The sequence below is a fragment of the Corvus hawaiiensis genome, chromosome 20, assembly GCF_020740725.1.
Source record: "Corvus hawaiiensis isolate bCorHaw1 chromosome 20, bCorHaw1.pri.cur, whole genome shotgun sequence".
Taxonomy (NCBI): Eukaryota; Metazoa; Chordata; class Aves; order Passeriformes; family Corvidae; genus Corvus; species Corvus hawaiiensis.
The window spans coordinates 554,454-577,859 of record NC_063232.1 but is presented as its reverse complement, the minus strand read 5'-3'; the positions used below and the strand labels follow the sequence as shown (position 1 = coordinate 577,859).

General features: G+C 52.0%; 1 protein-coding gene across 1 annotated transcript in view; it reads right to left on the bottom strand.

Moving 5' to 3' along the window:
* The window catches only part of MNT (MAX network transcriptional repressor), a 35,471-nt gene extending 12,065 nt beyond the window's left edge, over nucleotides 1–23,406 (bottom strand). Inside the window, exons 1-4 of the mRNA XM_048325029.1 lie at nucleotides 23,294–23,406; nucleotides 13,267–13,828; nucleotides 11,078–11,119; nucleotides 10,268–10,379 (exon numbers count right to left, since the gene is read on the bottom strand). Of these exons, the coding sequence (XP_048180986.1) occupies nucleotides 10,268–10,379; nucleotides 11,078–11,119; nucleotides 13,267–13,828; nucleotides 23,294–23,366 (789 nt within the window). The 5' untranslated portion in view covers nucleotides 23,367–23,406. The remainder of the gene's footprint in view (nucleotides 1–10,267; nucleotides 10,380–11,077; nucleotides 11,120–13,266; nucleotides 13,829–23,293) is intronic.

Genomic DNA, 23,406 nt, shown 5'->3' with positions numbered 1-23,406 from the left:
TTTCTTTTTTTCCTGTTAAGCAGTCGGGAACCCTGGTTGCCCAGGCAACTGTTACACTGCAGTGTGAGGAACCTACAGAACCTACGACTTGAGAACTCTTCCTCATACTCTTGTGAATCCATCCATGGCTTTTGATGCTTGGGAAGTTTTGCAAATCAGCTGCTGGCTCTGGTAAAAGCAGGTATGTTCCATTCTGAACAGTGTCAGTTCTGCTGAGCTGAAGCTGAGAGTGAGCCCTTTGCAGCAGAGCAAAGGCCTGAGCCTCCCCTGCCAAGCACCACAGCAGTGGGCACAGCAGGGGCTGCTCCATAGGCAGGTGGAAGCGGTGACAAGGGCACAAGGGCACTGGTGAGTCCCTTCATCTTTAATTTAAACACCACCAACCAAATTAAAATCCACATGTCAGTTTGCTTTTGCTCCCCTGAGTATGTGAGTCTTCTCCTGTACCTGTCAGCTCCTTGGCAGCCTTTATCCACCTGGATTACTGAAGCGAGACCAGATGACTGCAGCAACAGCGAAGGCCTGACACAATTCTAGAGGTAACACTTCCCCACTTTGTGCCCACCATCCCGGCTGTTTTGGAGCCACTGTTTGGTCCTTGAGTGCATCTCCTTGTCATTATTTGGTAAACAAACCGTACACCAACTCCTGCTCTCCTTATGTAGCAACAATCATTTGTCGCTGCAAAGAATTTTCCATTTTATAGCTGTCTGTAATTAAATTGCTCACTCTCACGTCAAGACTGGAAATAATGCCCCCAACGCCTTCCCTGCCTCAGGAATGTTGCTGGCCCTGCGGCTGGCATAAGTGAGGTTTAAAAGGCCTTATTACACAGCTCCCCTCATAAACATTTTATTAGCAGTTTAAAAAACACACTTTCAATTATGAACTTTTCCAAAGAATATTTCCGCTGCTTTCTTCTCTTACATGGCATTCGCTGATTGAAAATACCTAATCAATGAGCAATTAGGAGAGTGATTGGCAATTTCGAGCTGGATTCTTCAACTCTCTGCCCTGGGGATCACAGCTGGTGCCACAGAGTGGGATCTACTGGGCCAGGGAGGGTCCTGAGCTGCCATTGTACCTGAAGGACCTCCAGCACAGACCAGACCAGCTGCTCGGGCTCCCCATTGCTGCACAGAGCTGTGATTCCTATATGTAATGGAAAAAACCCTAAATCCTAAGAAAAGGATCTTATCCTTGCTGGGACTGCCACAGTGCAGGAGATCCACAGTAGGAGCAAGCATCCACCAGCCTGACTCCAAAAACATTCCAACCAAGACCAGAGGGATGCTGGGGAACCAGCTGTCCCCACACAGCCCCGGATGGAACCCGAACAGCCCCAGCTCCAAACTCCATGGCCAAGCCACCACACTCACCTGTAGGACTTGGGGATTTTCCATCACTTCTATCAATTCTGGGCATTCCTAACTCGAATCATGCTAAATTGTCTCAGCTCCTCAGCTGCCACGAGCAGTTTGTTCACAGCCCAGCACCTACAACAACCACCTGCCCCAACCCCAGCTGACCTGCTGCGATGGAGGGAGTGGAGCCTACGGCAGCAGGAAGATGAGGAGCCGGTTCCCCCGGCACTGGGCCAGCGTCCCCAGCCTCTGCAGCCACTGCCTGCACCCGCCGAGGTGACAGCACCTACCAGCCCCTGCCCCGCACCGCGGACCCCCGGCCCCGCTCCTGCCGATGCCAACCAGCCCCTCCGTTTGCGAGAAGCAGCCGTGTGTGAACCCCGGCTGGTTGCCACGGGAACCAAAGCCATGGTTTCCATGGCAACTGCTCCATTCTGCTGGCTCTCGGAGATGAGATCCCGCAGTGATGCCGGATGTGCTGGCCTGGTACCACCGACGGGAAATACAGGTGGGGCACAACGGCCCCACCACAGAGCAACGTCACCGCTGTGCTGCAGCCACTCCGGTACTGTCACCACCCACAGCTACACCTGACCACAGCCTGCCACAGCAGCCTCTGCTCAGCACAAGAGCACAGCCTCACCTTCTCCCAGCACAGGGTAAAATCACAACGGGCTTGACCCAAAGCCCTAAGGCATTAACAGCTGCAGCACGGGGAGAACAGGGCGAGGGTCTCGCCGTGACCAGTCCCCAGTGGACCGGGAGAGGGGACAGCCTGTGTGCTAATGAGGGGGAGGCGCAGGACAAGGACTTCAGGCTCCCAGTGTTCATGCCTCAGCTTCAGCCTCCCAAGATCTGAAACTCAATCAACCAGGACCAAAACCAAAATAAAGCCTGCAAGGTGAAAGAGAGACTGTCCCTCGCTCCCCACCAGTGTGACCCCCTGCACCAGCAGCCAGGCCATGGGTGTTTGCCAGCAGCCTTGTGACCCAGCTCTTCCACGTGTTCAACCCCTGGCCGAGGACGGCAGCCAAGGAGCACTGCTGTATTCCAGGAGGGGACCTCACCCTCACACAGGCACGGGCACTTCACGGAAGGAGCACGTCCTCACTGCACAGGCCACACCTGCACAGGCTGCACCCACTTTTTGGCAGGTCCCAGCGGGGTGGGCACCACCCACCATGGCTCAACCTGGCTGCAAGGGTAGGGACGAACTTCTAGACAGAAATACTTCCCAGAATAGGCAATCTGCCTGGAGCAGAGCAATCGCGGAAAACAAGAACATGCATTGGTATTTACATTTATCATTTCACAGTGATAAACGCACTTCAGGCTCCTGATAAAAAGAGACAGGAGGCCATAATCTGTGATCAAAACTAGGGCTGGAACATGGCTGTTTGCACTGACCTGTCAGAGCCAGCCTCCTGAAGCACCACACTCTGGACAAAGTATAAAGAGTCACTGGGGCAGAGGGAAGGAAGAACCCAAATCAGGAAGACAAAAAATAAACTCAGAAAAAAACCAACAACAACATAGAAAAGGTAGCAACCAACTGGAACTCACAGAAAAACAAAGCAGGGAAAAGCAGAGCCATCCCCAGGCCAGTCACTGGACCCATGCTGGTTGCCACCAGTTAAGCAGATCTGGTTTATTCCTTGACATGACTCCCAAGGACACAAGAAATTCAATTTTAAAATAATTGAAGTATGACTTGCAATCACTTGGTGTTATGTCTGGTCGTGGGTTTTGCTCTTCCTATTTTTATTTTTTTAACCTGTCTCTGTCGTTCAGGAAACAAACAAGACATTTTTAATGATTGCAGTGGATTCCGGATGCCCTAAAGACCCTGAAATACTGTGGTGTGTTTGTTACTTAGAAAATGATCCCAAACAAATTATAACAACTTGGGAAATTAAACCTTGAGAATTTTTAATTTCAAATTTACTTCTGCAGCGCTTAAATTTAAAAAAGAATTGAAATTTAAAAAACAGTGGGAAATACGCTTTTGAGATTAACTGTTACCATTTCCTGCAAACAGAAATGAAGCATGCTGCATCTCAAGAAGGGATTATTATTAACAACACAACTGCTGGATGCAGGACCCTGGAAGCTCTTCCCAAGCCTTTCTGATGAAGAATGGACAGCAGCTCCAGAGGGCAACAGGCAGGTTTATGCCTTGGAGCCACAGCCAGACCTGTCTGCCAGGGATGAGGAGGAGACTTCTGAGCAGACACATTATCCCTACATCGACTTGCTGCAGTGCTTCTGTACTTTCCTTGCAGGCATCTCTGAGCAGCTGCAGGAGCCCAGGCAGAGTTTTGGAGGGGTCCCTCCCTTTGTTCCCATTCCTACACTTTGGCTCAGCCAACAGGCACTAGGCACAGGTGAGCTGCACACCTGAAGGGAACCTGCCCAGGAGCAGGGAAGTGAGGGCTTCTCCTGGGAGAGGACACCTCCCAAAACACAGTTCTGGCAGGTGATGGCAGTCCCAACAGCCAAGGGCTCTGACAGAACCACTCCCCCACACCACAGCAGCAGGTCCAAGGTCCTGGTGACTCAGAGAATGCCATCCCCCCGCACCACCCCTCCTTCCTGTTTCCCCATCCGTCTAAGGAGGCCAGTGCCAGTTACGCACATCCCAGCAGCTCCACCCACGGCCCACAGAGCAGACCTGGGTCACCAGAGGATTTCTCTCCATCCACCTCCCTCACTGTCAGGGTCATGGTGGCAGTGGGAGGACACAAGACCCAGCTGTTAAACACAAACCAACTCCAGCACCTGTGCGAGGCCACAAGGCAAAGCTGTGCCCAGGTGGAAACCTCTGTCTGTGCTGGAGGGCTTGGGTCTGCACTACTGCTGGCAGCGTCAGAATCCCCCTCATTTATTGTTTTGTAGCTAACAATGTTGGCTGCTGTGATACACACAGCTGCAGAAGTCAGAGAACATGCAACTCTGCAGCACTCCACACACCACGGTTATCGCTTTCTTACAACTATTTGTTAGCAGTTCCCATCAGTCAGTAACTACTTCATGGTAACTTCAGAGAGTATCAACACACACCTCTGCTACTGACAAGAAGAGGAACCCAACCTGCCCCGTCACTTGTGCCACAGGGTCCAGACCTCTTCCCACTCAGGCCCTCGAGGAAGGGCAAACCCACAAAGCAAACCACACAGCTGTGATGTTTGGTGGGGTTTTGGGTTGTTTGGGGCTTTTGCTGTGTTTTAAAGGCAGGCGACTGCTGCAATGTCACACATAAAATAGAGCCCATGCAACCAAGCTGTAATCATCACTGCTCTCATTAAAATAATCACCAATCCTCTTGGCAAAGGTTAAGAAACAGCCTTCAATCACTCAACAAGGTCCAAATGCTGGACATTTTTAATCACAGGACATGTTCTGCGGCCAATCCTGCAAATAAAAATGCCCTGATGGCTCCCTGGATGAGCCTCCCTGCAGACAGGTCCTGCTGCAGCTGGAGGAACAGTGGGAAATTCAGTTTTACATTCTTAAGTAGCTTCCAACTTGCTTTATTAAAACCTATTTTTTTGAAGATCTTACTTCTCACCACTTTCTGAAATCTACAGATGACACCACGCTGCATGACCATAGCCTATGGATGCTGGAGGCCTTCATTACTGGCACTGAAATTCAGGCAAATTAGACAAGATAGAATCGGTGGATCAGGTCAGGTAAACAACATGAAGCAGCACAGCTGGGCATGTGAATGCTGCTCACATGAGGGAGGCATGGCAGGTACTGATGGACCCAACTCTTACTAGACAAGTTTTACAGAAGATGAGTATATTCACCTCATAGCTAGCACAGAATAAAAACACAGCTACAGCCATCCTCATCAAGGTGGGGAACTTAACAGGGTTCAGCAGCACGGTTTGGTTTATCCATTTTGGTGTTTAATCCAGCCACAACAGTGCCTGAATGTAAACAAGTTCTGGTCTTTAACCACAACCATTGTCAGACCTGTGGGTTTGTGCCTGCAGTCCAGCACCTCCGGCACCAGGATCTGGCATGGCTGCAGGGTCCTCTGCACCCATCAACACCCAAACCCCAAATCAAGCACTGCTATGGGACTCAAAAACCCACCGCTCTTGTTCTGGTCCTCTACATGCAGGCAGGGATGAATTACTGTGCTCAGGCACCAATGAAATGACAGGTAAATAAAACAAACTAAAAGACAAAGAGATGCTGTGGATCTTAAAAGGAAAATTTAACCAATGTAAAACCAGTATCTGGTCTGTTCACATGTCCATGAGATCAGCTTAAAAAGGGCATCACAAAGGATTTCTACATACACTATTTAGGCATCCTTGGATAGTACTTTGGATTCCTTCTACCCTGAAGGGAGTCGATTCTGTTGATTATTGTTGGCATGAGTAGAAAACTATATTATTCTTAGGTGCACAACTGTTGCTTCAGGCAGTCTGAGAAGCCAAGGGAGATGAAGTGAGGATAAACAACTTAAACATCATGGATGATTGGCAGCACTGGTGAGCACAGGTAAGTCAGTTCCTGAAGGGTTTCACTCCTGGCAGGAGGTCAGGCATCAGCTCTATTATTTACTGTTTGAGTTTGATGAACTCATTTTCTCAATGATCTGAGACCTGTGAACTTCTGTCCCTGCTTTAATTTCAATCCGAAGCAGCTACATATGACAAAGGAAAGCGCCACTGATCTGGCAGCAGTGACCAAGGCCAGCTGAGGCCACAGCCCGGCCACACGAAGCCAGATCAGCTGAGGAAGCCCCGTTTGTAATCAGAGGAGGAAATCAAGCACACTTCCCCCAAAATGAACAACGTAGCAATTTACTTGGGAATTTATGGAGATGCCCATTACCTTGAGTTCAGAACACCAGGACGTTTTTTTAGTCAAACTTTTTTTTTAGCTCCTGAGGAAGGCATCAGGCCATGGAAACCGTCAGGGGCTGCTTCTAACCACCTACGATGAGCTGGGAGAGAGCTGCAGCCCAGCTTCATCTCACTTTGGAAAGGGAAGGTTTCCATCATGAAGATGAAGACTACTTCACTTTGGTAAAATACTTTCCTGGCCAGCTGGATTGCAGTTCAAGTGACAGCAAGACTGTTCACATAAGCAGACTTGTGACTTTTAAATGGCTTTGCCACTCATTTATACATCCCTCTAAGTGCAACAAACCAGAGAAATCGAAAGACTGGTTTGCATCAAAAGGTTATCTGGGTGATTTCTGGGAAGACTGGCCCCAGAGGCAAATTTTCAGCCAGTGGCCACCTGTGGCCTTGCTCCAGTACCTGTCCCATCAGCAGGATGTGGTGTACAGGGCCAACCCCAGCTCTTGGGGGAAAAGGAAATTTCACCTTTCTTGCCCCTGCCCAAGGTAATAACGACAAACTGGCCACACTATAAATCCTCAATTCGGCACAGCTACATTTTGTCTCTAACACCACAAGCAGGGCTGCCAGAGGACTTCTGTGAAATTGTTAGTGAAGCCTGTTTCACAAACAGGGCCAAAACCGCTCTGTACATCCACAGTCTATCTGTCACCACAGCAGCCCCCCAGAGCCTCTGCCATACCCAGCAGCATGTGCAGGGGGTGGGATCACAGTGGTGTCTTGTTTCAACACCTTCCAGAGACTTTTGCTCTTTGCCTTTTGCGTGCCCTGGGAAGCTCAGCTGCATCTCAGATTTTGAAAGCACATTGTTATTTAGTCAGCATTTGAACTGTACTGGGGAAACTGGCCAACAAGCAGGACCTGCAGCACACCCCGAGACTGATGGGCTGGGCTGTGTGCCAGTTGTCCCAGTGTCACCTGGTGAGCAAATCACCTGGATGTCATCTGACACTAAGTGTACAGTAGAAAATAACCCCTGAAACTGGAGGGTGTTCAGGTGCCACAGTGACAGGGACAGTTTGAGAACACAGAGCAGCAGTCTTGCTTAAGGGCTTCAGTTAGCTTCCAAAGAAGACGATTACGTTTCCTAGGGGGCAAGGAATCCTTCAGAGAGAACCAAATCCGAATGCCCATCTGCACAGGCTGTGAGCTGTGTCTGACGTGTGCTGCCCCAGCAGCCCCTTCCCCAGCACAGGCGCAGAGGGGCTCTGGGGAGGACAGGCCTGTTCTCTGCCTGGGGACACTGCTCAGGAGCAACCGAGGGGACAGGGCTCTGCTCTCTCTAAGCAAACAGCATTTTATTCTCACCGTGGTTTTTTCCACATCACTCCATGCATCTTACAAACTTCCCAGAGGTCTCCAGCATTTTCACTCAGGTTTTGCAGGCAGGAGAGTGAAGAGCAAAAGCCGAGGTGGCCCATCTAACAAATGGACTTGGTCGTAGGTGTGTGCTGGGGTCTGGAGCCCACTCTGCTGCTGGACCCACTGGGACACCCTCCTCAGCTGAGAGCTGTGGCACAACAGCCCACACCGCCTCAAGCTGAATCACCAGCTAAAGGGATTATTAACTTCCAGCTGAGTTGGGCCCCATTTCCTTTGTGTAACAGTGTGCTTAATTGCAAATTCTAATTTACTGTTGCAAAGCACAAGCCCAGGTCCAAGGATAAATTAAAATGACTGCTCTATGGGAAGTTTGGAATTTAACTTTCTAACTTATCTGATTTGATGCAGATACAAATATTTAAATCCAGCCAAGGAAACAAACAGCCTGTTTCTCAGAAGTTCCAGCTGGGAAGGGGGGAAGGAAGGATTTTGTAGGAAGAGAGGCTGCAACAATCAGTGTACTGTCACAGTGCCTGTGGGAGCAGAGCAGCCGCTATGCAGAGCTTTGGCCGGCGCTGTGCTCCTCCCCTGCAAGGCTCATTTGGGTTTGGGTTTTTTTGGGCTTTTTTTTTTCCCTTTAGTGAAAAACTGCTTTGCTATCCTGAGAGTAAGAGCTTTTACTTTTAAATCCCTTTTGTACAATTGCCCTGTTCTCTTTTCAAGGGAAACACGGAGCCTGTGAGTGAAACACATGGAGCCTGGCACTTGATCAGTGGCCATCCCCACACCGATAGATCTTAGTTTTGTTGAAACAGAGCAAAGCTAAATTGAAACTGCAGTAAAAAAAAATTAAATATTATTATTATCTTTGAATGCTGAAATTTCAAATCAGATTTTTAATAATCTGGGTTTTTTTCAGGCAAATAAACAGTGCTCAAGTTTTTAGCACAACTGAATCCTGTGACTGAGTCACAGACCCACAGCTTTGGTGCTGCCAAGGAAAACAGTGCTCAGGATACTCCCTGAGCAGCTGCCAGAGGCGCTCCCAGGGCCCAGCAAAATGATGAGGAGGAGATGCAGCAAGGAGGTTACACAACGTCACAGGCCATGCTGTGTCACTGCCCGCGGGGCAGGGAGCCAGCTCCGCGCCGGTGCCGGGTGAGTGCCAGCTCACAGCCGCCGGCCGGCGGGCAGCCCTGCCACGCCAGCGAGGCCCGGTGCTCGCCATGTGCTCCCCACACACGTGGGGGTGGACGCTGGTACGGGCCCGAGGGCACCGTGACCTCCTCCACCACACCAGGCGAGCACCCAGCTGCAGGCCAGCTGACCGACCCGCTCCTCCCGCCGCCGGCCCAGCGCCGCCACACTGACCGACCGACGGACAGCCACGGACAGCCGGCTGGCTGGTCCTGTCCCAGGACTGCACACCCCAGACCGGCCACCAGAGAGGTTCCTCCGGCAAACTACACCGTCTGTGGTGCATGGGCAGCACGGCTGGCAAACCAGAGCTGTGCAGGCACAGCCCCTGCCGGCGTGAAGGTCCCAACACCGGAGGGGAAATACTGTGCCACTAACCCTGCCAATCTCTGCATTTTCACTTCACTGATTGACTGAACACTGGTGTAACTGCACCACCCCAAGAATAGCTCCTGGACCATCACAAAAGCAGTTTACACTTCCTAAGAGGACGTGCTGAGGGTTTCACTCCCAGTGATATACAGAGCTGTCGGTCTGAACGCTCGCAGGCAGCACAGAACTGCACGGCACCGAGGCCTCCAGCGCTGCACAAGGGAGCCAGGAAAGAGGGAGAGGCAGGACTGGCCATCACCACTGACAGCCTCAAACAGAATTTCAAGCTGCCTTCCAAAAGCACAAAATAAAAACACTGCAGAGCAGAATCTGCTCACAGAGAAGTCTGCACCTGCATCAGTATTCCCAGGGTGTCAGCCCCGACCCCAGAAGCAGCTCCACTCCAGATACCCTGACTCGGGACTCAGCCCCGGATACAGTTTCCAGATGAATTTTAATTGCATTACATGCTACTGATTTCACATTCACAGGGGACATCTACAACAATTTCTTTTGTGCTACCATTAACCACTTGCACAAACATTAAACAAGCCAACACAAACACTTATTTCCCTTCAGCTACAAACACAACTCATTTTTACCTGTGCTTTCTCCCACATTCACTCCTGGTGCCCCATCCACCTACAGCTTCATGCTGCAACCCCTAATTCCAGGCTTTCCTTGCCTCCAAGCAAATGACTTGTACTCACACGTCAATCTCATCAAAATTTTGAGACATACCAAAATCTTCACAGAAATCCATCTTTTGTAAGCAAACAGAAAACCTCCCCAAAAATACGTATTAAAATTCACCTGAGCCCAAAAGGAGCAACTGAAATTCACTCAGCCTGGATTGCTAAAATCATCTGAATTATCTGCTCCCTGCCCTCACCATTGCTGGCAAGGATGATTTGTGGTTAACTTGGAACTTCTAGAATAAGAAGATTGCATGCAGCAAGTGTTCCTCAAAGATCCAAATATTCTGGAAACTTGGAGTTTATAAATGACCATGCCTGCATGGGAGAAGGAGGAAGGGGAGTTTCTCTCCCATTTTCCTTTTCACTCCAAAGCCAGCTCCCGTCTCTGCACAAGCCCAGCCCTCAGCCCCACGAGCGCTGCACGTACCTGGATGTATCGCAAGGCACTCCTGAGGACACTGAGGTTTGAGGTCTTCTTATCATCTACGTTGGGGATGTTGCGCTTTAATGTCTCAAAGCACTCTTTCAAATGTGCACGTCTAAAGAAAACACAGGTGGGTCGTCAGCTCACAGGACACACACCAGAAATCAATTCCACCAGAGGGGAGAGCTTAACTGGGGCCTTAATCCAGCAAAGCACCTACACCTGTGCATAGCAGCCCCCCCAGCACAGCATGCTCACAGCTGAGCCAATTCACACCAGCAGGGATTGTGCCTGGATTCTATCCCAGCTTTGTTAGGAAGACTGGGCAACCTTAAATGAAATATCTCTCTCTGCTGGTGCTCACTGTCACCATACCTCCAATTCAGCTAGTCAGGCTTGTAAGAGTTTTGGGTCAGAAACTGATGTTTATTCTGTATTCACACTGTACACTGACCCCTGATTTTGAGTATTTTTACTCCTTTTAAATTAAAAGAGAGTCACACTGTTATGCACTGTTATTGCTTTGCGGGATCAGGGCTTTGCAGGGTGACTGGGATGCAATGGTGCAGTTAAACAGAACATACTGGGAAGCAAGAAATGCAGAATTGAGCTACAAGAAAGCAAAGCAACACTGCAAGATTCAGTAAAAGTCACTAAGAATTTTATTCAGGTTATCTGTTTAAAAAACAAGCAAACAAACAAACAAAAACCCACCAAAGCCAAACAAATATTGACAGACAACAGGCCAAAAAAAAAAAAAAAAAAGGAGGGGAATTACAATTTTAAAACCCAAACCCCCGGCTTTCTACGCACCTGTTCTTCTCCAATTTATTATGTACTTCCCTGGTCCCAACCCTGTAACCCAAACAGAACAAAGATCAGCTCAGTGTCAGGGTGAAAACTCCTGCATTGCACCTGTGCTTGCAGCAACGTCTGTGTGTTGAGGAGATAAGGAAGATGCAAAAGCAGCAGAGGTGTTCAGATATCACTGGTTTAACATTAAGTACATTTGTATCTGCCTATAATGTTTCAAGATAAACTCCATACTTTACATGTGCATCAGGTGAACATCGTGCATACAACGCACATAAGATACAAACAGGTGTGCTGTGTGTGTATATACACAGACACAGCTCCTACCAACAACAGGGAAAGACACGAAGTATGAATTTTAAATACTTGTACAGTCCCAGAGAGCCCAGATCCTGACCTGGTTCTGTGCCTACAGCTCCAGTGGGACACGGTTTGTGCAGTTTCAAATTCAAGCACATGGGATTGGGCAGACACTTCCAACTGCTTTGGGTTTTTACTGTGCGTGAAACAACACAGCTGAGGACAAACATGGAATGAAGCAATACAGGAATTCTCCAGTCACTGCTCAAGGAAAAACCAGTGAGTTTCTGGTTTTGGGGTTTGAGTCCACCCACTCTCTGAATCAGAGGAGTATTTTTAGGAAAAGCCAAACAAATATACATGTTATCTCAGTTTTTCAGCTACAGCAGTGATAAGGTACATTAGCAGACATGGAGATTTCAAGTATCTTTCATACACTGTGCAAAGTCATTATTTGCCTTTGACTGAAAATATGGGACATTGAGGTAATAATATCTAATAAATTGACACAGATACTTGACAGCATTTTCCCATGAAACATTTACAGGCTGAAAAAGACATCTTTTTTGTGCTTATGTCTAATGGAGCAATTCTGGGGGGACACAGTGATGGTGCTGTGCTCCACACTGGCACCATAGCCCCCCCACCTCCCAGGGGCAAAGCTCAGCCTGACAGCACAGCAGCAGTTTGTGGGTGCACCTGCAGCCACCCCACTGCCCACTGCCTGGGCAGCCAAACTTGTGCAGCCTGCCCTGGTACCCCCGTGCCAGCAGAAACCTCCTCCACAGCTCCCTGAACCCACACAACATCCATGACAGGGTCTCTTGATTAGTGCACAGCCTGACAGACCCTTCCTGCAGTTGCGTGTTTTACAGACACGCTCTGAAGATCCCAGTCTTCTTAGAGAAAGTACACTGGCGTTTTACCACAGCCTTTATCTTCACAAACTCCTGTCTGCATTACTTTTGCTGTTTCCTTCTATGCATTTTGGGATCACTATATCCCAATGGACAATATGAACCCTTTTTCTGTCCACTACACAACTCCTCCAGCCCCCGTGGGAGTCACACCATCTCCAACACCACTGCCAAGAGCCATCCCCCTGCTGCAGGCAGGCAGGAGAACAGTCAGAGGCCCAGACAGCACAGCCAGGAGGGAAGACTGAACAGATCCAGGTCACTTATCCTGCAGGAAAACTGAGGGGCCAAAGGAAACAGGTAAAACTGCTGCAAGAAGGGAATGGTTTGTTCTCCCAGTCCACAAGCAGTAATACCAGACTCCGTATTGGGATACTGTGGTCTGGAAACAACCACCTACAGAGAAGGCAGGGTCTCCACCAGCCAAAGCCCTTAGGAACAAGCCGGACAAACACTAACCTGGAGCAACATCAGAGCCTCAAGTCCTGTCAGAGAGTGAAGGCAGACTAAATAGCCTTCAGCCCGTTCCAGCTGCAAGACTCTGAGCAAGCAGGAGGCCCTTGGCACTTACAGCACTAAGAAACTAAAACAGCAACTAAGGTGATCTCTGTCCTCGGAATAACATCTCCCAAATCCCATTCCAGTTTTCAAGAAAGTTCCCACAAGCAGCAGTGTCCTTTGATTTCCCTGACCAGTACAAGCAGAGATCTTTTGCCAAACATAACACATGATACTCCTTGACATCAGACAGGCAGTGCTGGGACTTGCTTCCTAACACAGTTCTGGCTTGGAAAAAAAAAAATCCTTATACAGAATCTTACAGTGTGGAGTGAGAGAGGAAAATAAAAACCCGTCAGGCTAAAAAACCCTGCTTTCAGCAATTCAAAGACATTAAACATCCACAGGTCTTGGTATTTCTGATCTGACAACACTTTGCACAAGCAGGAGCTGCTCCACACACAGTGCACTCACCCTCCAATTCTCTTCTTGAGCTCGATGGGTTTCATGTCGTCTGCCGGCGCCAGCTTCAGAGCGCCGAGCGGCGCGGGCGCTCCTGGGTGCTGCAGGGGCTGGATGGGCTGTGGGACCACATGGTGCTGGGAGATGGCCAGCACCGGCGCCGCGTAATGCTGGAGCTGCTTGGGGCTGCCCGACGGCGGGGTCGCAGCTTTCCCATCCGGCAGGTGCGGGCCCGGCGGCCGCTGGATCACCGGCGCCACCGACGGGGCTTCCTTCGGGACGCTGGGAGTGCTTACGAGGGGCTGGTGGCGCTGCACAAGCGGCGGCGACAGGGCGGTCTGGGCTGCTTGCTGGGGGGAACTGGTGACAACAGGGATGGGAATGACTGAAATGGGAGCTGCCAGGGGCGGGGGCGGCGGGGGCACTGGGCCCGGGGGGGAGATGGGCACCAGCAGTTCGCTCCGGGGCTCCTCTGGGGATAGGGCGCTGTTGGCCCGTGGCACGCTGGCCTTGCCCGCCTTCTTCTGCTCCTGCTCCCTCTCCAGGCAGAGCTTCTCATGCTTCTCATTCTCCTCTGCAAGAGAAACACCCACAGTGAGCAACGGCGCTTCCATGACCTTCCCTGGGCACAGCCTACAACCAGCTCGGGGCAGGATCCTTAAGTTAAAGTACCCTGGGTTTTATACTATCCTGAGTAAATCCCAGCTCAACGGACACTGCACTGACACAAACACATCAGGGCACCTCTTTACTGCTGTGCATTTTAATCAAGCTCAAACTTGGCTTTGATGTGTGTATGTTCCTGTATGTTTTTAGAACACCAGACAATGTAAATGAAATCTGTGTGGCCCGACTAGCAAAATAAACCTCATCAAACGCAATCCAGGGCTCTGGCTTTAATTGTGTGAACATGGCACAAACAAAATTTATTTATACAAGTCCTGTGGCGCCAGTGGCCCGGCATCTAGACATTGTGCAGCCTTAATCAAATATCTCCAAACCCACCATCCATGAGGCTCTGCAGATCCCGCTCCTGACAACCTCTGAGGAGCTGCAACAAAAAGTGGTGCACCAACCTCTTCACAGTAATATACAAATATTTGGAAAAGTAAACCTTATTTTATCAAGGGAAGGATTAGGGGAAGGACATGGACAGTTGGGTGTTCGGTGTTATACAGTCACCAATATCAGGTAATTCAGAGGAAGCTCTAAGAAACATCCCAAGAGAGCCTCTCCCAGGAGAAGCTTGGGCTCAACTGAAACACTGAAGTCAGAATGTGTATTTAGGAAATTAGAGAGAAGAGCGTGTATACTGCTACCTGGAATTACCAGGTTATGTTCAACCCCCCAGTGATCTTCAAGAAGAATCTGTATTGAACATAACACATGGAACAAGGGGAAAAGGGCCCCACCAGGCACGGAGCTGCCCAGCCCTTGCCACCTCGGAGGGTCCCTGCCACTACTGGGATACTTTCTAACCCACCTTTTGATTTTGACGGGGGCAGTGCAAAACCTAGAGAGCAACAAAGGGAACAAAATTCTTATTCCCGATTCTGAATGCCCTTCGGTACGTGTGACCGCACAGCAACACTGACCCAGATTCAGCTGACACGGTTTCCTGAAGTTCAGCTGCAGCAACAGCCCAAACACACCCCAACCAACCTTAGGAGCCCACGAGCCAGGTCAAGCAGCCAGCTGCCAGGGTAAACACTGTCCAGCACCCACACAGGGAGAAACCACCCCCTGGATTGAGCTCTAGCACTGGGGCTGCAGCCCCAGCCTCTGGCGCTGCAGCATTCACAAAAGCACCACACGAAATTCTGTCATCAGGAAGGATTTCACATCCATACAGCACTCTTCCCAAGGCTGCCCAAGATTCAAATCCAAAGTTTTCATTCAACTTCTGCAGCACAAGTAGGGTTAGGTAAGCAAGTGAAAGATCTGACTGACTCCAAAACAGGAGAGAGGTTGCTTAAGCAGCAGCTGAGGCTGAAAGCTGCGTTTCTCTGTATTTTCTTGAAATATTTCAGGGTATTATCAACAGTTCCTTAAAGGAAGAAGCGAAGCAGGCAAGGGTGGCAAAAACCCCAGCAGGAATCCCCTGATGCAAACACAAATCTTAGCTACCGACAATTTCGGAGCAGTTCAGTTGAACAACACTAATAACTAATAAAGAAAAGCCCTTTGTCTGCAGATCTTTTGCTCCACTTTGCTGCTGGTTTGCAGCCAGAGCCAATGCAATGGCCCTGGCACAGGGTGCATGAGGAAACCCAACCCTGAGGACCTGCTGACTCACGGTGCTCCCTGAGCACGTCCAGCCACGCCGCCAGCACAGGCACCCGGCCTCGGGGACAGAGAGCAGCCGGGGGCTGACCAGCACCACCTTCCCAGGCACACACCAGACCAAAGCCCACACAGCTTCCACCCAGACTTAAAACTGCACCGAGACCGAGAGGAAGGAGCAGCAAAGGAGTCATTAATGGGAACCCCTGGCAGTGCCAGGGTCTGGTGAGGACAGCAGGACCTGCCTGGGCAGCTGGAGGTGGCACTGCCACAGCGCAGCAGAGGATGCAGCCAGGAGACCCGAGATGTGCACTGATGGCAGCGCTGCCAAGCGGGAGCAGGAGTCAGCACGGAACTCCTACAGCCACTAACATTCATCGGGGAAGGGACAGAACAGGGAAGCAAGGTTACAGCAGGCAACACTGATCAGAAGTACTTATGTAAATGCCTCTGGAAGCAGGTGCCGCCCTTGGGCTGCTGACAACCTGCCAGCAAGGCCTTTGGTGTTGCAAATCTTTAGCTCCCTTGAGCTAAAGAGTTTATTTAAAGGATTTTTTTTTAGCCAAAATCTGACACCAATGAGCCACTATCCTCTTGGGTCTGACTTACCCACAGGCAGAAAGGACCCATGCTCCCAATTCCAGCAAAAGGACTGGAGGGCCCCAAGCCACCTCTAAGAAACCCTTCCACTGGGTGGTGAAGATCTGTCTCCTGCTTGCTTTGTAATCACACCTTGCACACAAACCAAAGACACCCTTTGAAAAAAGCTTCCCCAAGCTCTGTTTCCCCATATGAAGGAAGCTCACCCACGTTTGGTCACATACACAGTTCAAGGATGGGTGATCAGCATGCCGTGTGCTCAGACGCACGCGAGGCTCATTCCTTCCCATGTGGCACACTCAGCACATGAACTTCAGCAAGCCCAGACACAGAAAGCAGCCAAGGCTCAGGGCATCCCCTTGGGCAAGAGGACAGCTGAATACAAAGGTGCAGCCCAAAACTATGTGTAATTTCCATCCATTCTACACACTCCTAGCAAGGAGACTGAGGACAGAACAAACCATGGGAGTGAACCAGTCCTGAGAACCCCCAGAGGGTGTGAACCACAGCCCAGGCATGAGGGGTCCTGGAATCCCACCCTGCCCACACCACTCCACTTGCCAGCAGGCTCACATGGCAAGAGTGAGCAACAGCAACACCAGCAGCCATGGAACAGAACAGCAAATCCTGTCCCAGGAAGACACAGAAACAGGGTCAGCACCCCTGACCAGTGGCCTGGTGCTATTTTAGGGCCTTGATGATCCAGAAATAGACAATACCAGGCACTCTTTGTTACCTAATAATCTGCTGCATTTAAATATATCTTGTCCCTTTTGCCTGCCCTGGAAATAACACCCATCTGTCATAGCCACTGCTACCAGGGCCAGCCAGGGAGCAACAGGCAGAGCTGCACGTGCCCTCGGGCTGGCAGCAGCCAGGGCATGGCCCAAGCCTCCCGGAACCATGCTGGAGGAGCAGGCCTTAAGGGACGTCAGTGCCCTCTGAATGTGCCTACCTTTCACTAGGGACAATATCAGTACTCAGAATTTACCAAGGGCATGTGCCTTTGCATAGCCAAGCATCCTACCTCTGTGTTTGCTCAACCGAGAACATCTCTAACTCCAGGAACAGTGAGGCAGTTCTGTGGTGTCATTTTCTGAATGGTCTGAAGTGTTTTTCTGAATCATTCAATGCTTCTGGGAGCTATCCTGCACACCTTGAACTGCTCCAGCCCCGGAGAGGAGTGCCCTGGGCATCACTCACACTGGATATGCAGCAGTGTCACCTGCGGGAGTCACTCCAGGCTCCTACCAGGAAAGTGCTGGGTACAGCAGTCTCCCGAGGCTGCCCTGGAGGGGGACGGTCATGCCAAGAGGAAGGCCAGGCTGGAGCCTGAAGGTTGGTTTCTGTTTCTGCAGGTCCCTGGCTCTGCAGGGGAGAACCAGGAAAGGGGAGATAAGAACAGTCAGCAGAACTGGAGCCCAGCAAAGCTCAGCCTCAGCCAACCAAGCTCTGAGTCACAGTAAATGCTGCTGACACCAGAGGCTGCAGCACACAGCCACAGGCACTTCCAGGCCCAGGAACAAGCTTTCAGGACTGAGAACCCTTTGAAATCAGGACCCTTTTCTGAGTCCTTCTGAATTTTGGTTGACAACAGCACAAGCCCCACTTTCCTCTCCCACCTTTGCTAAAACACCTAATCTGCAGACTGGGTCACCATTCACTGCTAACAACCACAATACCCAAATCTCCACTTTCTCAGCCAGAGGATGATGACGACACCTTTATGTCGTATCTCTAAAGGCAAAGGAAAATCAGCCTTCATGTGAACTATCCCTCCTTAGCACCAACCAGTACAGACCATTAGTGAAACCAGGGACCTCGGTATCCAAACCTGAAATCAGTTAAGAGAAATGACAAGGTGATACTCTTGCCTGATAAAATTTAGGGAGCACACAGTTTATTAGTACTTTATGGAGCCAGACAGCTTACAAGGAAACATTTACTTTCAACGAAACAATTGCAGCTCCTGGAACACAGGAGGGAAAGACCCTCAAGGAATCTTGAAGTAGTTCATCTCCTAAGCCCCAAAGAAGAATCAACCATAACTAAATAAATACCTGGCAGACATTTCTCAAATCAACAGCTTCTCCAGTCTCTACATATAATTTACACTGTGCTTTAATAAGCTATTCCAGTGCTTAAATGAAACCCTGAATCAGCTCCAAAGTAATTTTAGCTGCATTTTATTTACAACTAACTCTTTGTGGACAGAAGAAAGAAATAAAGAGCCAGGATTTAGCAGCACTACAAAGGAAAAGAAAACAGATCAAGAGTGCTGAAAAAATAAAGCCATCATGGAGAGCCTCATCTATATAGACACGCCAGGGCCCACTGCCAGGATGCCGATCGTGCCACGGGCTGTCCCGGCTGCCACACCGCAGCTTGGCGGCCTGGAGGGATGTAAAACTCCTGTTGTACCTTTCTGTGTGGCACTTGGGATAAAGTGCAGGAAAACACTGGCTCTGACAGGCCACGTGGGCACCAACAACACATGCTGACTCTGCTCCACCGTCTGAGGAGCTCCACCTGGGCAACCAAGCAGGTGAGCTGTCCTACACGAGATGGGCCTCTGCTTTTCCATTGGGCATCGGCGTTTTTAAGGGAGACAAAGTAATGCACTCTGATAAAAGCCATGTATTTTTGTCAGCTGAACATCTTCTGTGTCACAGTTCAGAGCGAGAAGCGGCACAGCTGACAGGCAGGACCCAACCCACCTGCTCCCACACACGAGGGCACCACTGTCCCTACTTCTGGTCCAGGGACAGGGCACAGACTGCAGGAACACAGTGAACAGTGACATACCTTAAATGTACGGGTTGGAAAAGAACAGCTAACATGAACTGACTTAATAAACTGTCTTATAAACAAACCTCATATTCTTAAAACAGACCAAAAAGCCCACAGATGTGCCCTCAGAAGAAACTCTGAGACCCCGCTTCATCCATTACTGGCAAGTGCTCTGCAGGCTGCTTTGAGTCAGCCAGCAAACACGCTGCTCGTGTGTTACACAGCCAGCACAGTGTGTGTGTTACACAGCCAGCAAACACGCTGCTCGTGTGTTACACAGCCAGCAGAGTGTGTGTGTTACACAGCCAGCAAACACGCTGCTCGTGTGTTACACAGCCAGCAGAGTGTGTGTGTTACACAGCCAGCAAACACGCTGCTCGTGTGTTACACAGCCAGCAGAGTGTGTGTGTTACACAGCCAGCAAACACGCTGCTCGTGTGTTACACAGCCAGCACAGTGTGTGTGTTACACAGCCAGCAAACACGCTGCTCGTGTGTTACACAGCCAGCACAGTGTGTGTGTTACACAGCCAGCAAACACGCTGCTCGTGTGTTACACAGCCAGCAGTGTGTGTGTTACACAGCCAGCAAACACGCTGCTCGTGTGTTACACAGCCAGCAGAGTGTGTGTGTTACACAGCCAGCAAACACGCTGCTCGTGTGTTACACAGCCAGCAGAGTGTGTGTGTTACACAGCCAGCAAACACGCTGCTCGTGTGTTACACAGCCAGCACAGTGTGTGTGTTACACAGCCAGCAAACACGCTGCTCGTGTGTTACACAGCCAGCAGAGTGTGTGTGTTACACAGCCAGCAAACACGCTGCTCGTGTGTTACACAGCCAGCAGTGTGTGTGTTACACAGCCAGCAAACACGCTGCTCGTGTGTTACACAGCCAGCACAGTGTGTGTGTTACACAGCCAGCAAACACGCTGCTCGTGTGTTACACAGCCAGCAGTGTGTGTGTTACACAGCCAGCAAACACGCTGCTCGTGTGTTACACAGCCAGCAGTGTGTGTGTTACACAGCCAGCAAACACGCTGCTCGTGTGTTACACAGCCAGCACAGTGTGTGTGTTACACAGCCAGCAAACACGCTGCTCGTGTGTTACACAGCCAGCAGTGTGTGTGTTACACAGCCAGCAAACACGCTGCTTGTGTGTTACACAGCCTGCAAGGGAGCGCAGACAGGTGAAATGAGTTCAGTGAGTCACGGCAAAACTGGATCTGGCAGATAACAGCCAGCCTGTTAAGTAAGCATGTTTGCTCCAGGTAACATTCCTCGATCCCGTGAGGAGAATAAGGGCTCACTGCTGCACCTTCATCCCAAGGCTGAGCAAGGGGTTGTTTCCACAGGCTCACTCTAGCCAGCTTTCTTCTCAAGGAAGTGAATGGAAATGTGCAGATTGCCTTTTAGAGTCCTATCTCCATGCTTGAAAAAGAGGGAAGAATCAAGGGTATCTGCTCATCAAAACAGGGAGTCACCACCATCACCTGAATTGGCTGCACCAGGGCAGTTATCCCTGCAATCCCATGACAATTATCCTTGCCACCCCCAATTCAGGCATTGCTGTGTCACAGAGCAAGGCTCTTCCTGAAGTCAAAGTCTAATTGTCAGAATAAGCCCATTGTCCTTGGAACTGCAGTGCAACTCTCCTGTACCCAGAAGCCTCTGGAAATAGATAAACTCACGCTGTGTGTTGGGAGGTGCTTTAACTACCCCTGAAAGAAACCCAGGTGGGTGTGCAGCCTGCAGCAGCCAGTGAGGCCAAGGATGAGGCCACACACCCCTGGAGACGCTTGGGACTTGTGTGTGCACCCTGGTGAGACAGGAAGAGGCTGAAGGGGCAACAAAAGCCACACGGATATCTGCTGGGACACAAAACTGACCTGAGCAGAGGCACTGGTTATGGCCAGAGGGACAGGACGTCACCGCCTGGATGCCAAGCATGCACTCACGGGAACCAGCCCATGGGGCATCCAGCAGAACCCCAGTCCCATGTCAAGGGCTTGAGCTCTCCCAGCAGCTGCACCCCAAAGCTGGAGATGGTTCAGGCTGCACCCCAGTAACTATCAACCACAAAAAGAATGACAGAGCAGTGACAAAAGCTGCCAGCCTGACCTCCCAACAAGTCCAAGGAGAACGTGAAGATCCAAACACTGTCTGCTTTCAGGGAATCATTCCTCTCCTCTCCTCAGAAAGCCCTCCCTCTGAGTCCCACACCACACACAGGACAGCCTCCACTGCCTCTGTCCGGCTGGAGGTGGCCCCAGCACTCCGGGCAGGCAGAATGCCCAGCTGTACCTCACACACCACATTTTCCTGCAGGTACTGCAGAACTCCACCTCACCAGGGATCCCCACGGAGGAGACCTGTCATACCTTAACCCTCTTCCCGCTTTGAGCCACTCCTTTCTCCAATACCTTTCGGGTTTCTCTTCTCTCAGTCTTCTTCCTCATAAAGTCAGGATGAGTGGCTGAATGGGAGACGTTTCCCTCCTTTATTCCCAGGCATGAACAAACAACAGTGTAGGTATTACGGGTGTTACCATGGGGTTGGTGCAGCCCCACGGACCAACTGCAGCCCACACTGCTGGTCACGTCACCAGGGGCTTCTGGGCAGTCCCTGTCCTGCTCAAGGCTGGGCACTGCTCTCAGCAGCCCTTAGATGAGTTCAGTACACGTTTTTTAATGCTGTTCCCAAAATGGATTGATTTTCAGGCCAGACTGGATCCCTGGAGTTCCACAGTGTAACTGGGGGTATAACACAGACCATAACGCTTCTCAGAACACAAGATTTCAAAGAAGAGTAGAGGATGAAGGCAAGGGAAGGAAGCCAACCCAGAAGACTTCATTACTCCCCGGTCTTTCTCAGCTGTTCCTCTGCTTGTGTTCTCCCTTGACATCTTCCTGCCACCCAAAGGTCACTGCAGGGCTCCTCCCTCCCGTGCCAGTCTTCCTGGTGTTCAGACTTCCCTGAAGTGGCCACGTTTGCACTGATGCTGCTGGTTCTGCAACCAGCTCAGCCCTGACACGTATCTGCAGCAGGCACAGTGACTGTGCCCCCCAGCAGCACCCAGAGCCCTGGGCACGCTCGTGGTGGTGGCAGCTCCTGCCTGCAGCGGGCTTTGTGTAACACCACAACCCCACACATCCCTGTGAGCTGCTCCTGGAGCTGGGAAACCTGCATGATGTCCTTTCTTTGGTCTGTTACCCTGCCCATGCCCTGCTCAGCAATAATTCCTGCCTCAGAAGTTGTCCAGCACAACAAGCCAGGTCCCTCCTGCCCCTCTGTGTCCCAGACCCTAGCTTGTCCCACCCACTCACAAGATGCTCCCACAGCGCGGGATCGCAGTGGAAGTCTCTCCCAGCAGCAGGAGACAAACCCAACCGCTTGCAGAGGTCGAGCCCCGGGTGTTTTACTGCTGTATCCTGAGCACAGCCGCCACCTGTAAGCCCGGAGCCGGTATCGGCACAGGAAGGGTGGTGGCAAGGGGACTGTCACGGGCTGGGAAGCAGCACCGGAGCTGTCACCCGCCCGGGCGGGGAGCGCGGACTGGGCGGGCCCTGCCGTCTCCAGATCCTGGGGTTTGTTACGGGCTCGGGAATCCTCCTGGCCCTGCGCGGCCCCGCATCACCGCATCCCCCGTCTGCTGCGTGACTCATCACCGACACAATGGGCGGCGGCACAAAGCGCCGCTCCCGCAGGTCCACCCGAGTCCCCGCGCCGGGGCGGCCGCGGGAGCGGGGCCGGGGCCGCTCTCCTGCAGCCACGCGCGGGCGGCAGCCCCGCGGCGCTCGGCGCTGCTGCGCGGCCCCCGGGGCACGAACCGCCGCTCCCGGAGGGACGGGGCCGCCGCACCGACAGAGCGGCGCGGGGAGCGGGCGGCGCGGGAAGAGCGGGCGGCGCGGCGGCTCCGTGCGGGCGGCACCGCGGGGCTCCCCCGTCCCATCCCGCGGCCCCGGGCGGGCCCCGCAGCCCCCGGAGGGGCCGCGCGGGGCGGGGCCGCGCGCACGTGGAGGCGGGCGGGGCCGAGCGAGTGACGCGCCAGGCCCCGCCCTCCCGCCGGCCGGGGACACGCAGCGCGCGGGGCGGGGGCGGCGGCGCCCCCGGCGGGACCGGGGCCCGGTCGGGGGCAGCCCCGCCCGCACGGAGCCCCCGCCGCGCTATCCCCGAATTCCTCCCCCCCCCCCCCGTGCCCTGACACTGCCCCGCCCGTCCCGAGTTTCCCCCGGCCGGGTCCCGCCGGCAGCGCAAAGCCCGCGCCGGTGCCCTTCCGCCGCCCACCCCGGTGCCAGTGCCCGCGTAGCCCCCGCCGGCCGGGGCTGTCAGGCGCGGCCCCGCGCAGCGCGGGCGGGAGGCCCCTCACCACGTGCGGTCTGCTGCTGCTGCGCCTGCCACTCCAGGAACCGCGCCGCCTCCAGCAGCGTCTCGATGCTCATGGCGCGGGCCCGGCCGCCGCCGCTGCCGCCGCCGCCCGGA